Raw genomic sequence first — 15,525 nt, 5'->3', positions numbered from 1 at the left:
TAACTCCTGTGGTTGAGAAGCCGCAGATCGGAGTTGCTGTTCCAACACAACCCACAGATGCTCAATGGGATTAGTGTCTGGGGAATTTTGAGCCCACGGCAATACCTAGAAGTCTTCATGTTCCTCGAACCAGTCTCGAACAATATGGGCAGCGTGGCATGGTGCATTTTCCTGCTGAAAGACGACACTGCCAGAGGGCAAGACTTGCCATGAAAGGGTGTGCCTGGTCAGCAATGTTTAGGTAGGTGGTAGATGTCAGAGTGCCCGGTACATGGATGACTGGACCCAGGGTATCCCAGCAGAACATCGCCCAAAGCATGACACCACTGCCACTGGTGTGTTTTTGTCCCACGGTGCATCCAGGCACCATCACTTCCCCAGGTAAACGATGCACACGTACCCGGCCATCCACATGGTGCAACAGAAAACATGATTCATTGGACCAGATGACCTTCTTCCAACCACCGAAGGTCCAGTTTCGATGTTCGCATGCCCATTGTAGGCGTTGTCGCCGGTGAACCTTGGTTAGCATGGGCACTCGGAGTGGCCTGTGGCTAAGCAGGCCCATTTTCACCAGGGTTCGATGTACTCTGTGTTGTGACACTTTACTCCTTCCAGCAGCATTCCAATTACCGGCGAGTTGCACCACAGTCACCCTTCTGTCGCCACGTACCACCCGGGAGAGCCTTCGCTCACCTCGAGCATCGATGAACCGTGGTCGTTGAACACCTTGCCGGCGGTTCGTGGGTTCCCCCTCCTCGGACCACTTTTGGTAGGTACTAACCATGGCTGACCGTGAGCACCCCACCAGCCATGTCATTTCGGATATGCTCTGACGTAGTTGTCTGGGCATTACAATTTGGCATTTGTCAAACTCGCTTAAGTCCGCTGCTTTTCCCATCTGAAGAACAAGAGTAACACTGATTAATGGAGCTCAGTATGAGGTGTTTTTTATACCGTGTCCTGACCCGCGGCATAGTTCACCTGCAGTTGCTTCGATTTGCATAACGACTCGCTGGTCATAATGTTTTGGGTCATCGGTAACAAAAAAGATACAAATTTTCATGCTGGGAATTAAAACTCCATGTGATATAAGAATGGTAATTTAGATATATTATAATTTAAATCCCTAGCAGGAAGTTACCAATATGGAAATTTGTATCTTTTGGTTATGCAGATTTTGTTTGCCGTGTGATGTGAGTGCAGTAGAAGGTTGGAGGACTGTATTAATGAGCACGAGGTTATTTGCACTGCCAGCTTTGCTCATTGTGCCCTTACTAAGCATTATTGGAATGAACAACTTGATAAACTGAACCCCCAGAATAATGTTAAAGTAACTGATTGGTCATACATCTTGTTTTCACCCATGGCTCGAAGTTCTCCATATTCAAACATTATCCCCCCCACCTTTGGCATCATCGTGTTCTGATTTCTCTGTTATAATGATAGCTTACTATTTATACTCAATCTAATCACTACCAACCTGATTGAGATGCTTTGCCTTAAAATCTTCATACAGCTTTCAAGACAAAGCATCTCTTTGCTTATTGCTCTTAGTATTGTTATAATCTATTCAGTCTGTTTTTATTTGCAACATACGTACATACATTTATTTTAATAAATGTTTAGTCAGCTGATGCAAGTAATTTTACTGATACAATTCCTGGTGCACAAGGCCTTTTCTCCAGCTTTCCATATTAAGCATTTAATAAACTGTCTTTTAAAATATGAAGTAATGCACCTAATTATAAAAAGAAAAAATACTGACAAAATGACAGCAATATTTAACTATTCCCTTATTTAAATGAATCATCTTATTAAATTAATAGATGTATCTTATATGTATGTGATGATAAATGCACAGAGTTTTGAGAAATTTATAATGATAAAGTCAATATTACTCCCCCAACTCCACAAAGTTTTATAAATTTGAGGTAATACAAATGCAAGTGTAGAAAATAGATTTCCCCAAAATGTAGCATCTATCACAGTTTTATTTTTTTTTTGAACACAGCCATCAGATTTTATAAATTAGTTCATCAGTATTTATGTTTTATTTCTATTGAAGAAGAGGATTCAAAGTAAAAAAAAAAATAAATATTTATTTGAATTTTAATATAAGATAAATAACAAAGAATACAAATAAGGAAAACAGTAAAAGATAAAATATATATCGGTTATGGCCAGCTTTTGACATTTTCCTCAATCTTCCCATTGTAGAGGAAAGAAAACCTCCTGATGCATCAAAGTCATCATCCTAGAATAGATGCAATGAAAAGAAAAATTAGCATTATTTTCCAATTGTTTTGGTTTAATGCATTTACAAAAACAAATATCTCATCCATTTCAAATCCATGTCAATAATTCAAAGATATGAATTACTGATACAAAGATGGATATGTGTTCCCTGTCTAGGCAAGTATGAAGGTAGTACCATCACAATCTACCAATGTGCCTTTGTGATGTTGGCATCTCTGCACAGCCACTTGTCTGTTGTATCGGTTCTGTATTTAATGTATTGTGCATATGTCCTCTTAGTAGTGTTTCTGCACGACTGGCTCCCATACCTAGCACTAAGGGCCATACTGTATAGTGTCCTACTATACAGCATGGCCCTAGCATTTGGTACTTTTTATATCGCCTCCTGTTTGTTTGTGTTTAAGGATTTTATGATGCATCAGTGTCTGAGGCTATAATGTGCCAAGTCAATCCCCTCCTGTAAAGAATTTCTCATGTATGAATGTACATGCAAAATATTCAATTTTTCTGCAACCTGAGCAGGGTCATCTGCAGTTAACCCATAGACATCAAGTGGCAATATATGATTCAACCTCTTCCTTCTACTGTTAATATAAGAATAGAAGACTTTGCTGCTTTTCTTGGCATTCACCAGACTTCTCATAACAATTTATAACTACGAGGGGGCATTCAAAAAATAAGTTACACCTGCTGCCATCTCTTGGTATAATTGTGCAACAAATATGGTGCCTGCACGGAAAGGAGTCATATTGTGCCCCATTGGTGGTCACAGGCTCGAACCCCAGTATAATCAAGAAGCGTGTGCTATGCACTGCTGCTCCTGCCCACCTGGCTATGGAGGCGCCACCGATGATATTAAGAGCAGATCTATGGACTTATTTAACAAGTAATTAAATGTAACAATGTAGTAATTAAATTAAATGATCAATATTGAAAAAAAGTTGCAAGTTAGGGTTAAATTTTAAAGGGTTTGCAATTCTGCCCAGACACGATAGGAGGGATAATATAATGAGAGCCTTTACAACCAATTCAGCCTGGACTGATTGTGAAAGGATCATTGGGTACAATTTTTCTCAGCGTGGTCTGTACTTGTTAACAGGAGAGACTGCTTCTACAGGGATGTGATACACTTAAATAGAAAAGGTGCAAGAATATTTGCTGATGCTATTGAGGCAGTGTTAGGTGTGTCAGAAAACTGCCAGCTTGGGAGGGATTCACAGACTAATAGATTAAAAGTATCTGCAGGCAGAGGTGAAAGTGGTTCTTGTACTGCTTCTATTGGAATGAGCAGAGGCCTGGAAAGAAAGGTGCTGAGGATTTCAAGGACTGCTGGGAGTCATCATGGAACAAGTAAATACATGGGCTAAGAGTAAGAACAGGTGCATATATACTTGCATGTACACCAATGCTAGGAGTTTAGTAAATAATTAAATGAATTTGAAGTGCTGGTCAAGACATCAAAGGTATATATTGTTGGGATATCACAGATATGGTATCACACAGATATTAGAAATGCAGAATAGGAATTTGGTGAGTACAATGAGTACAGAAAGTATAGACAGGATAGGAAGGGAGCAGGGGTTATGCTGTTAGTTATGAAACAAAATCTAATGAAGTGCATCCAGTTGATATGGGTAGACAGTGCAATGATGAGGCAGTTTAGTGTGACATAAGCACTGGAAAAGCAAAAATAAGAGTTAGAAGTAAGTGTTATAGGCATAATGATTCTGATGAGTACAATAAACAACTGTACAGAGAAATAGTGTGCGAGTAAATCAGAATGCCTTATAATGGAGGATTTTAACTTCCCAGATATTGCCTGGAACTTGTGGGTTAGTCACTCACACACTAGCAAGACTTCTGTGGATTTATTGGATGATTGTTTTCTACAGCAGCATGTTCAATAGGCAACCAGAGGGAATAATACTCTTTATCTGATTATTAGCAGTGATTATTCATGCATTAAGAATCTGCAGATAAAGGATCCACTAGGTGACAGTGATCATAGTGTACTGATGTGGGATTTACTCAAAGATGCAACTACCATCAAGGGCAAAGGAAAGGGTTTTTGCTTTCGTAAATGTGACTACAGTGGTCTCGCACCGTTTTTAAATTCAATACAGTTGGACCAAATGATGTTAACAACTGCAAATTCTAAATGGGAAGCATTAAAGAAATTAATCTTGGAAGCTACTAGACTTCTCATACCAACTAAGAAATACTGTTCAAGGTTTAGGCCTAAATGGATGTCAAATGAACTGAGACTCGTGTCAAAGAAGAAAAATGCATGGGATGCATATAAATTATCAAGTGACACAAAAGCCTATGATAGATATAAGCTAGTCTGTAATCAAGTCACAAAGGAAGTTACGCAAGCTAAGGCAGATTAAGAAGAAATCTTTATTGCAATAATAATAATAATAATAATATAATTCGATAGATTGCAATGTTGCCCTTCACGGCCACCAGGCCAGGGGTTAATATACAATATAACTAGGAAGCATTGATATATAAAACATAGGAAATGCATATGTGGAAGTACAACTCAAAACTCCAAGTATCATACAGTTATTTACAATACAATATATAAAGAAGATATCGGCGGAAACAAATAATTTTATATACATATAGTAGTATAAACAGGTAACGTTCTTTGCACTGAACAGAAGTAGTTAGTCCATCATTACTAACTGTCATACTGAAAAGTTAGTATGTCGTCTTCACATCAGGTGGTATTGACGGCTTTCAGCATTAAGATGAGCTTCGAGGAGAAGGATCAGGGACAGGGAAGTACAATTCAAGGATGCGACGTCTGTATTCCCTGTCAGAAGCAAACTTATTAAGGTCAGCATCCAAGGACTGGGCACACGAAAGTAGCTGAAAAGACAAGAACCTATCGGATAGGTGGAGACGGCTGAGATGTGGGCATAGAGTTGGAGTCGCTCTGAGGGACTCTCCACGAGCACAGGTGCCAGAATGATGGTGCCAAAATCTCGCCAACCATCATTTTGATAGTCGTGGTAAGACATTTCATCCTAATCAGCGTTGGGAGCCTGTGAATTTGAATCAAGCTGGCCATTTCAGTTGTCCTTAGCTGTGGAGGAAGTTTATGTTTGTTTATGGCCCATTTTAAGAGCCAAAACTCAGCAGAAAAAAGTGGCCTGATTGTGCTAGTGGCAGCTGATGCCCATACCTCTGCAGCATATAAAAGCGGAGAGTATACAGTGGTTTTTATATATTTTCTAGTAGTTGTGACTTCATTGATATAATGTAGATGCTGTTTGGCAATCCATTGGAGTCGAGCTACCAGGGTGAGGAGCTTATCTATGTGGTAACTGAAGCAGAGCTTAGGATCAAACACAATCCCAAGATCAGTATGCTTATTGACGATGGGAATTGGAGAATTACACAGAATGGGCTGAATATAAGAAGGCTTTTTTTTCTTTAAAGAGAATATCATAAATTCGGATTTTTCTGGGTTTATTTTTAATCCGAACTGGTTGATTACAAGAAATATATACAAGAAATTATTTAGTCTGTAATCAAGTCACAAAGGAGGTTAGGGAAGCGAAGGCAGATTATGAGAAATCTTTGTTAAAGGATGCAAAGAAAAACAGCAAAGACTTATTTAATTATATAAACTCTAAAAGGAAGGGAATGAATCAGATTGGTCCACTTAACATAGATAGTTCGACTATTGATGATCCTGCTCAAGTAGCTGATAAACTGAATGAGTAATTTGCATCTAAATTCACACATGAAGAATTCTGTAGAGAAGTGGAGAACAGAAGCTTATCAAACTCTAACAGGGAGTTAAATGATTTTCTAATAACTGAGGACAAAGTGGAGGAGAAATTTGTTAAAGTTAAACATAAGAAAGGCAACCCGAGGTGGATGGCATCTATCCAGTTATATTAAAGGAGGCAGCAAAGGAAGTAACCAAACCCTTAGCCATAATTATTAGAGAATCCTTGGACTCAGGGGATCAAAGGGTGACATGAGTAATTACAGGCCTGTTAGTTTAACTTTTGTTCCAAGGAAAATAATGGAGTCACTAGTTAAAGAAGCATTGCAGGATCATCTAGACAAGATTGGAGTAATAATTCAGACACAGCATGGGTTTGTTAAGTTTGTTAAGGGGAAGTCTTGTCTGACCAATTTGACTGGATACTATGATATGGTCACAAAGGAACTGGATGCAAAAAAATAATTTTCATATCATATACAGTATAATGTCGGTTATCCAGAAGTCAGTTATTTGGAATAATTAGAAAGGCTATCGTTCTTCTTTTTTTTTTATTAACGGTAAGCTCTGGTTATAGTGATCACGTTTGCAAATTGAATTTTGATTATAATAAGTGAAAGATCGAGTTTACTACCTGTTTATAACATATTGTACAAACAAAACACCCAATAAACCGAAAACTGCAAATTGTTTTTATTGCTTTATGATTGTGACCTCTAGAATTCTATGTGACCTTCAGAAATATGATTTAGAAAAATATCGCAGACAATACTGGGTTTTCTTGGAAACCACAAGCGAATTTCAGATTAGTTTAGCTCCAGATTCGGTATGAATAATATTGGCCCGAAATTGTTCGATTTATTATTTTTCTCAAAATTTGTTACGGTAAAATGTGGGGACTTCAACAATTTATGACATCAAGAAACATTCCAATGCTATAACAGAATTTGGGTCAATTACAGATAGTGAAGGAGGATCTAGCAGGAAAAAGATGAAGTCGAAACCTGAAAATGCCACTTTAGAGAGTGCACTCACTTGATATTTTTGTTTTCTTCAGAGCGAAGTCTTGGTGAACCAGTGTCTGGCCCAATGTTGTGTGAAAAAACATTGGATTTTAATCAAAAATTAATAGGTAATGAAGATTTAAAAAATTTTTCTAATTTTCCTGTTTTGTACAAAAATCACAAAAATGCCTGGATGGATGTTTCTGTTTTCCGAGATTGGTTTGCAATTTTTTTATTTAATTAATCTTATTTATTATTTATTAATTTATTCACCAGAAAAATTATCTGGAAAATTTGGCTATCCGGAAGAGGTCTGGCACCAATTATTCCGGATAACTGATGCTCTACTGTACTTGGATTTCAGGAAAACTTTTGATACTGTTGCACATGGAAGACTTGTACAAATTGGAGCAGTGTGGCATTAAGGGCAAGTTTCTGGTATGGATAAAGGGATGGTTGAGTGGGAGAAGACAGAGTGGTAATCAATGGACACTGCTCTTTGTGGACAAATATTATTAGTGGAGTGCCCCAGGGTTCAGTGTTGGGTCCATTGTTGTTTTCTGTATTTATTAATGATATTGATGAAGGTATGTTAGGCTTAATGTCTAAGTTTGCAGATGATACGAAGGTTGGCAGGGTTGTTAATCACACTAATGATATTACGCTACTGCAACAGGATGTAGAAAAATTGAGCAGATGGGCTCAGAGGCAGCAACTTAAGTTTAACATTGACAAATGTAAAGTACAGGCAACCCCCATATAACACGGTACTTCAACATGGTTTCGCTCTAACAAGATTGATAAATTGTAACATGGTTTCACTCTAACATGGTTGGAGAATTTTGGAAAACCTCGCATAACAGAGTATTCTTGAGTTTTTGTGTGGAGGAAACCCTGCTATTAACTTGGATGTAATTTTTCAACATTTCCACTCTTTTTTAAATCCTCACTGTTGACTCGCTAGTAAAAAAAAAAAAAAAAAAAAAACACATTGAGAAATCCCTGTATTTCATTTTGTTAGGAAATCCCAGTGTTATGTTCTGTGCTATTGAACTTGTGGAAAAATCTAGATTTCAGAGTTTTATTACTATTGAATAGCACACCAGGCCATCCAAAAGAGTTAAGTCATCCAAACGTTGAAGTTATGTTTCTAGCACCACAGTTGTACTAGGTTAAACTTCTTTCATTCAACCATTCGATCAAGGCATTGTATCTACCTTTAAATCTCATTACATCAGAAAATCGTTACAATGGATTTTGGAAAAAAAATTGATTCCGAATCTATTGAAGTATTAGAGGCATGGAACCATTTCTCAATTGTGGACTATATCAGACTCATAGCTTTATTGCTCAAAGAAGTAAAATTGTCAACATTAAATGCGTGTGGAAAAATGTATGGCCAGGTCAGTTCATTAAGGAAATATGGTCGAAACGGCAGAAAATGGAATCGGTGCGATAGTAGAACTTCCTACATCAGTAGGAGGGGAAGGTTTTGATGATACGACTATTGAAGCTGTCGTGGGTGGCACAGTTGATAGAATTGCCCTCCTCCCCGCACCAGGTGGAAAAGACCTGAGTTCAAATCCTGTCGATAATGGGAGGAATTTTTATGGGTCTTTATCCCAATTTGGCTGAGTTAGTCAGGCTCAGGTAAGGGTAGCATGGCTTTTCCTCCCAGAAACTTGGGTTTTTCGTTCATTAAAACAGAAAATTTACCTTAGAACACACAATTTATAGACAATATAAGGAGAGCAACATGGCCTTAGTCACCTATGCTCCTAAAAAAATAAAAAAGATATGATTATTGAAGACGTTCAAGAATTACTGGTAGAAAAAGAGGTTGGTGAAGCGGATTTGGTGGAAATGGCATTGGAGGTAAATCAAATCAATTCAGAGGATGATAGTGCAGATGAAAATTCTAAACTTTCAAATTTTACTCTAAAGAAGCATACGGGGAGGCATAAAGTTAGCCGAGCAATTAGAATCTTACTTTTCGAATGCAGATTTTTGAATGAAATATGCCCAAAGTTCAAACGGGAGCTTCAAAAATGCTTAGTTCCATACGATGCAATTCACAAAGATTTATCAAGCAAAAGCAAATTACTGATTTTTTTAAAGAGAGTAGAATATACATAAAATCTAGAATGGTGTATTTTTGTTAGCTTTTGGAACATAATCCCCCTTTTTGAACTTTTTCTTAACTGGTTTTGCACAACATGATATTTTATAGGAACCTAACTACCGTTTTATACAAGGTTGCATAACCTTGTATAAAAGGTACCCTGTACTGCATGTGGGTAGCAGTAATCCCAGAGAAATGTACCAGCTGTGTGGTGTTATACTCAAGGTAGTGGAGAATGAAAGAGACCTGGAGGAAATTGTGCAGTCAGATATGAAGTTTTTCTGAGCAATGCAGATGGTCTGCAAGAATAGCTCATGGTGTCTTGTCAATGATATACAGCAATTTTTCTAGCAGGGATAAGGAGGTGATTATCACCTTGTATAGCAATGGTTAGACCACACCTTGAGTACTATATACAGGTCTGGAGGCCTCATTTTAGGAACGATGTAGAGCTGTTTGAACGAGTACAGAGAAGGGCAACAAGATTAGTGAATGGAACAAAGGTTGCTCTTACAAAGAAAGGTTTAAGTTATGCAAATTAGTGTTTGGAGACTAGGCACCTGCGAGGTGATCTGATTGAGGTGTATAACATCTTGAATGGTTTGAGCAAGCTCAATGCTAATGGGATGCTTCCTCTTGCCCAGGTTAATTGTCTGAGGAGACAAATTCAAATTGAGGAAAGACAGTTGTAGAATAGATGTGTGGAAATTTGCCTTTAGCCAGTGGGTAGTTGATTGCTGGAACAAACTTCTGTCTGTCGTTGTAGGAGTTGACAGCTTAAATAAATTCAAGGCAGAACCAGATAAACATTTGGAGCAAATAGATGGGTAGAATGGGAAGGTTTTTTTTTTTTTTTTTTTTGGCTGGTGCTGTATAAGCTTGCTTTCTTGTATCATATGCTTCTACTAATGCCAAATAAGTTTTCATTACATAAAAAATCTGTCACAACTTGTATAGTCTTACTGTAAAAACCATAAATGTGAAAACAGTTTTTGTGTAATTGATTGTTAATTTATGCCAAACTAGGGAATTAGCTTTAGCATTAGTACAGGCATATGATGCAAGAAAGCAAGCTTATACAGCATCAGCAGAAAAAATAATAATAATAACAAGATAATAAAAAACCTACCCATTTCACCCATCCATTCGCTCCAAATGTTGTCTTGTTCTGCCTTGAATTTATTTAAGCTGTCCGCTTCTAGAATGACAGATTGAAGTTTGTTCTAGAAATCAATTTATGTCCCCTCAGGAGATTAATCTGGGCAAGAGGAAGAATCCCATCAGCATTGAGCTTGCTCAAACCATTCAAGGACTTATACACCTCAATCAGATCACCTTGCAGGTGCCTAATCTCCAGACACTAATTTGTAAAATTTAAGCCTTTCTTCGTGAGAGCAACCCTTTGTTCCATTCATTAATCTTGTTGCCCTTCTCTGTACTCGTTCCAGCAACTGTACATCCTTCCTAAAATTCTCTATATTTATCTAAATTCTAAATATAGGTGAGCTAACATCTTTAAAGTAATAAATATTGGAAAAAACCAGTCTCACAAATTAAGTCTATTTAATATCGGCATACAAAATAATATTTATATTCAATTTCTTACCATTTCTTTGAGCATTTTGTTCTGGTTTCGAACTTCATGACCAATATCAATTGTTAACTGAAAAAAAATATTAAAAAAAAATAATAAAAAAATATATTTATAATTCTGTAAAAACAGTTTTGCTTTTAAGAATTAAGAAAGTTTAAAGAACAAGAAGAAATTCTAAATTACTTGCCAAGTCTCTCAATTAAGAAACCAGACAATTTTTTATTCATGGGGATATGCAAACATTTATAATCTTAGAATACACAAAACATGCAAAGACATTTTGTATAGATATCTATTGTAATAGGAATCATTGGGTAACTATAGTTTCTTCCAGTGTTGATGGCTATATATCTCTATATATCTGTGCAATACACGCAGTTTCAGAGAACTGAAAAACTTAGAAAGATTTCTTCTGGACTTGTGCAAGGTATCTAAGGTTTCCTTGATTCTAATTACACAATACACCACAAAAAGATTACTTTATTGATCACATGCAGAAATTCTCAACTGGTACAAAAGATAAACTGAACAGTAACTGTAGCTTGTATGCAGGGTGATTCATGACTTATATCTTACCTTCAGAAACTTATTTCTGAAGTCATTTCCAGTGAAAAATGTCATAAAACACAAGTCAAATTCTCAGCAGTGATGGAAATACCATTACCTGAATATTAAAAAGAAGAATAAGCAAACAAGTAGGAAATAAATGTTAAAAATGACCACCAGCTTGAATACATATTCCAATCATTTGTGAATTCCACTGATTATGAGGCTATGGGTACCTGAAGTTCAAGGATGATCTGAATAATAAGTTATAATAAGTCACTGGCATGTGCATTTGTGACTGAGCAAAACCTATCAGAACTGGCAGTTAGTAAACCAGAAGGTTGTAAGTGCACAGCTCATGTTTTGCACATTAAGTATGTCTTTTACATTTTCAAATGCTGAATATGCAGTTATAGTGTACATTTATGGTTCTGTAATGGGAATACATATGTGCTGAATATCAACAATGATCTCCAAATCAAAGAATTCCTGATTGACAAGCAATTAGCAACATCTTCAAGAGACTATAAGAGAACATTGCATTTCCTTGTCATAAATGCACATGACAGCATGTGTTGTTGAGTGTCCATTACAACAAAATGTGGCTGAAGAACAATAAATCATTCAAATGGTATGGGGATCATACCCAGTGGCTGGAATTCAGTAATTTGCACAGTGCTGATCAACGACTGCATTGATACATTTTATTTGGTGATCAGGGCCAATTTACCTGACAGAGGCTTGGTCAGCAACACTTGCAACTTACATTTGTGGAAGAATGTTGAATCTATGTAAATATAGTGTGCCATTCTTGATAACCAGAAAATTGGCCTTATCTTCAAAGTCATCTCACAAGTGATTCTGTTTTACAATTTCTGTAGAACAAACTGATGGATCTGTCAGAAGAGATACTTCTGGAAACATGATTATGTACTTCTAGTAGGATAGAGTTCCCTCCTTGTTTTATCTATGAAGTGAAAATTTATCTTGATCATTGCTTTCCTGGTCGATTGATTTGTTATGATGGTTCACAAAATCAGCCACTCAGATCTGTAAACCTCACACCCTCCAGACTTTTAGCTGGGGCAGGTGAATGAAAGATCTAGTATATTAGCAAAAAAGTTGAAACTGTACATTGGTTCTTTGTATTTTGGGTGCTGCAAGCTTTATGAAGGACAATCATCATGAAGTGATGCAAACTACATGCTTGATTCACAAATAAGCCAGGATGTATAATAATGAGGCTAAGGAGTCATTTTTAACATTTATTTATTGTAAATTATTAACAGTTATCAACAATACTGTAAATTCAACAATAAAAATTAAATGTAAGCACTTGTTTCCTTATTCATATTTTTAGCATTCAAGTAATAACGACTCCATAACCATTCAAAATTAGATGTAAAACATATAAACTGATCTAATCAGCAGAAGAGCCAACAGGTATAAAAGAATTGATATAACTAATTTTTGCCAAATAGATTATAAACAGCCACCAACTGACTACAAGTGATAAACTACAGTATTTTTTGGTATTTCACCTCAGGGGCTCACATCTGGTGAGTATGGGCTTGGCATACCCAGGGCCCTGAGCTGGATATCATCATTCTTCTCCTTCTTGATCATCCTTCCCCTTCTATTTCTGACCTTTGCTCTCTCTCTCTCTCAGGGTAACTCAAATTTTTTTTGGCTGGTGCAGCAAAAGCTTGAGGCTTCCTTGTATCATATGGCTAATAATAATACTGTTGCTACACTGTTATGTTAGACTGATGAGAGGATTCAAAAATGAATGTAATTTATGAATTCAAAAACAAATCCAGTGGGAAGGAGCAACAGTGCGTAGCACACGCACTGTAAACATTTCTCTGAATTCCACAATACAACATTTTTGGATTGTATACAATTCCCTGTCTCCCACGAGTTCCTAACAACTGCCAGATTCAAGGTTCAATTGACATGTCAATGTTAAGAGTAATTAAAAATAATGATATGACAAAGTAATAAAAACTTTAAAAATAAGAATTTTAATCATTTTGGAGGAAAGAGTGATGAACCTTTGATAGTTTATCACCCTTTTGATGGTTACCCTTCCGATTGAGTTAATGTAAGAAACAAGTGCCTCAAGAAATGGGTCACTTTTCAACTAAGTAATCAAACGAGGCTGACTCTTGGTATAAATATTCTTCATTCATGTTGAACACTTCTATTTGTTTATCAGCTTAGCAAGACACACATATCTTCATCTAAACTGCATGTCTTAGGAGGCTCAGGAATTGGCATGCCATCAGAATGAACTACTGGCTGCAATGCAGAAGGCAGTACAAAATCTTCTTAATCTTACACAAAAAAAAACTAACAGACTCGGTTAAGGATAAGTAGCAGTTCATAAAATCATCTTTTTGTTCCTGCTATATCATTGGTACTTCAAATGGCACAAATTTAATTTTTCCATTCAAACATCCTCAAAGTGTCAGAGCACAACATGTACAACAAATATGTGGAGCTCAGGGTTTATCTTGATCATAGAAGAAACTGTTCTGTGCTGTTAAATTACATACTCACCAAAAACATAACAAATAATCTGATCATTCAAAATATTTGTACAGCCAGTCTGATTCAACCTGGTTGATATTTCAAACAGGGGACCCACTTTATAATAGTTACAATATCCCTAAAACTTTAGTGATTTATCATAAGCTTGCACGACACCTTGTAAGCAGTCTGGATGAAATGCCTTATCACTTCTTCTGTGAACCCATGTCTGGCATCGTCTGAGTACAGTAAAAAGTTCATTCATCAGACCACATCATTGCTCTCTAATCAATCAAATTTTTATTTCTATTACTCCACATTAGCAGGTCTTTTTTATGCATAGCTGTTAACGTTCGTCTATTTTTTTATAGATATCTGGGGACCCTACTCCAACTATCTATGTTATGCAATGCAGACTGCCTCCACAAAATTCAAAGTTCAGACAATACACTAACAGGAAGTGCTTGCAAAGCAGACAACTTCTACTCATGCACATCACACAGAATGAAACATTGAACAGCAAGGCTATACAATGTTTTATACAATTCTTCACTTCAATGCACCTTCTGCCACTGTTCCAGAGTCCATAAATGTTGGGAGGAATGCCATTTCACTAAAGACTATGCAGCATCCCAAGGATGGCTGATGTATTAATAATGTTCTTATTGATTCTTTGACTTGTACAATGATGTTTTTCACAGATGATATTTACTCACTGAACATTTTTCATGAATTCATAAAGCTGTCCAGACCTCCCCCCAAATTGTGGTCTCATCAACAGTCTTCCAAATTTGAAGAATACCTGACAGTGAATTTTGGGAAGTTCAGATGTCACAGCAATTGCAAGAAATTAATGATATGGCATCCAACCACTATCTCACATTCAATGTCCATAAGTTCCAATGCATAACCCAACTGGTTTATAATATCCAGCTACCATGTATTGCTTTGGGCACATTCCATGAATATTATGTATTGTGCCAGAACTCACCTGTCTAATACATTTGGTCATTGTTGTTCACGCTATTCAGTTAATAGAGCCCAATTAGTACTTCAATCTGCTACAGTTGCTCCTGAAATTGAAGGCCATCATACTTTCCTTTGATCATGAAATTTCTTTGCACATTACCCATTTTATGATGGTCAGTTGCTACCTGTTGTATTATTATTATTAGTAGTAATACTGGCAAATGATGCAAGGAATCAAACTTTTACAGCTTCATCAACAAAACAACAACACTACTCACCTCATCTGTCCATGCCATCTAATAATGTCTAATTCTTCCTTAAATTTATTCAAACTACCCACATCCACAACAACAGATGTTAGCTTGTTCCAACAATTATTCTCTGTTAAAAGCAAATTTTTTCATATCTATTATGCAGCCATCCTTTTTCAATTTCAGTTTATGTCCCCTTTAGTTTACTCAATCCATTTGAAGCCACAAAAAAATCAATCACCTCTCCTTACAAGGGCCTAGGTTCCACGAGATGCAATTTGCAGAACCAAGGACAAAAGTGGTAAGGTTCCCCCCCCTTTTGTGTTCTTGACTAATTTTGCTACTATTCTCTGCACCCATTCCAAGAGATTATCTTTCTTTAAATTCCAGACCTGTATGTAGTACTCAAGATGTTGCCTAACCATCATATTATACAACAGAATAATCACCTCTGTCCCTACATACAAAGTTCCTGCATATCATAGGCAGAACCACATGAGCTT

At 36.7% G+C, this 15,525-nt stretch overlaps 1 protein-coding gene across 2 annotated transcripts in view; it reads right to left on the bottom strand.

Moving 5' to 3' along the window:
- Positions 1–2,101: 2,101 nt before the first annotated feature.
- The window catches only part of LOC150091251 (BET1 homolog), a 41,775-nt gene continuing 28,351 nt past the window's right edge, over positions 2,102–15,525 (bottom strand). The window contains exons 3-4 of one of the 2 annotated variants that reach the window (XM_090382991.1): positions 10,737–10,793; positions 2,102–2,257 (exon numbers count right to left, since the gene is read on the bottom strand). In XM_090382991.1, the coding sequence (XP_090239117.1) occupies positions 2,102–2,257; positions 10,737–10,793 (213 nt within the window). Of the gene's footprint in view, positions 2,258–10,736; positions 10,794–15,525 lie in introns of those variants that run through there. The other variant, XR_016547539.1, reaches the window with a different exon arrangement.

The sequence above is a fragment of the Mastigoproctus giganteus genome, chromosome 1 (genome assembly GCF_048544385.1).
Source record: "Mastigoproctus giganteus isolate SK-2022 chromosome 1, ASM4854438v1, whole genome shotgun sequence".
Classification (NCBI taxonomy): domain Eukaryota; kingdom Metazoa; phylum Arthropoda; class Arachnida; order Uropygi; family Thelyphonidae; genus Mastigoproctus; species Mastigoproctus giganteus.
Note: the sequence above shows the minus strand (reverse complement) of the source record. Positions and strands in the feature narration are given on the sequence as shown.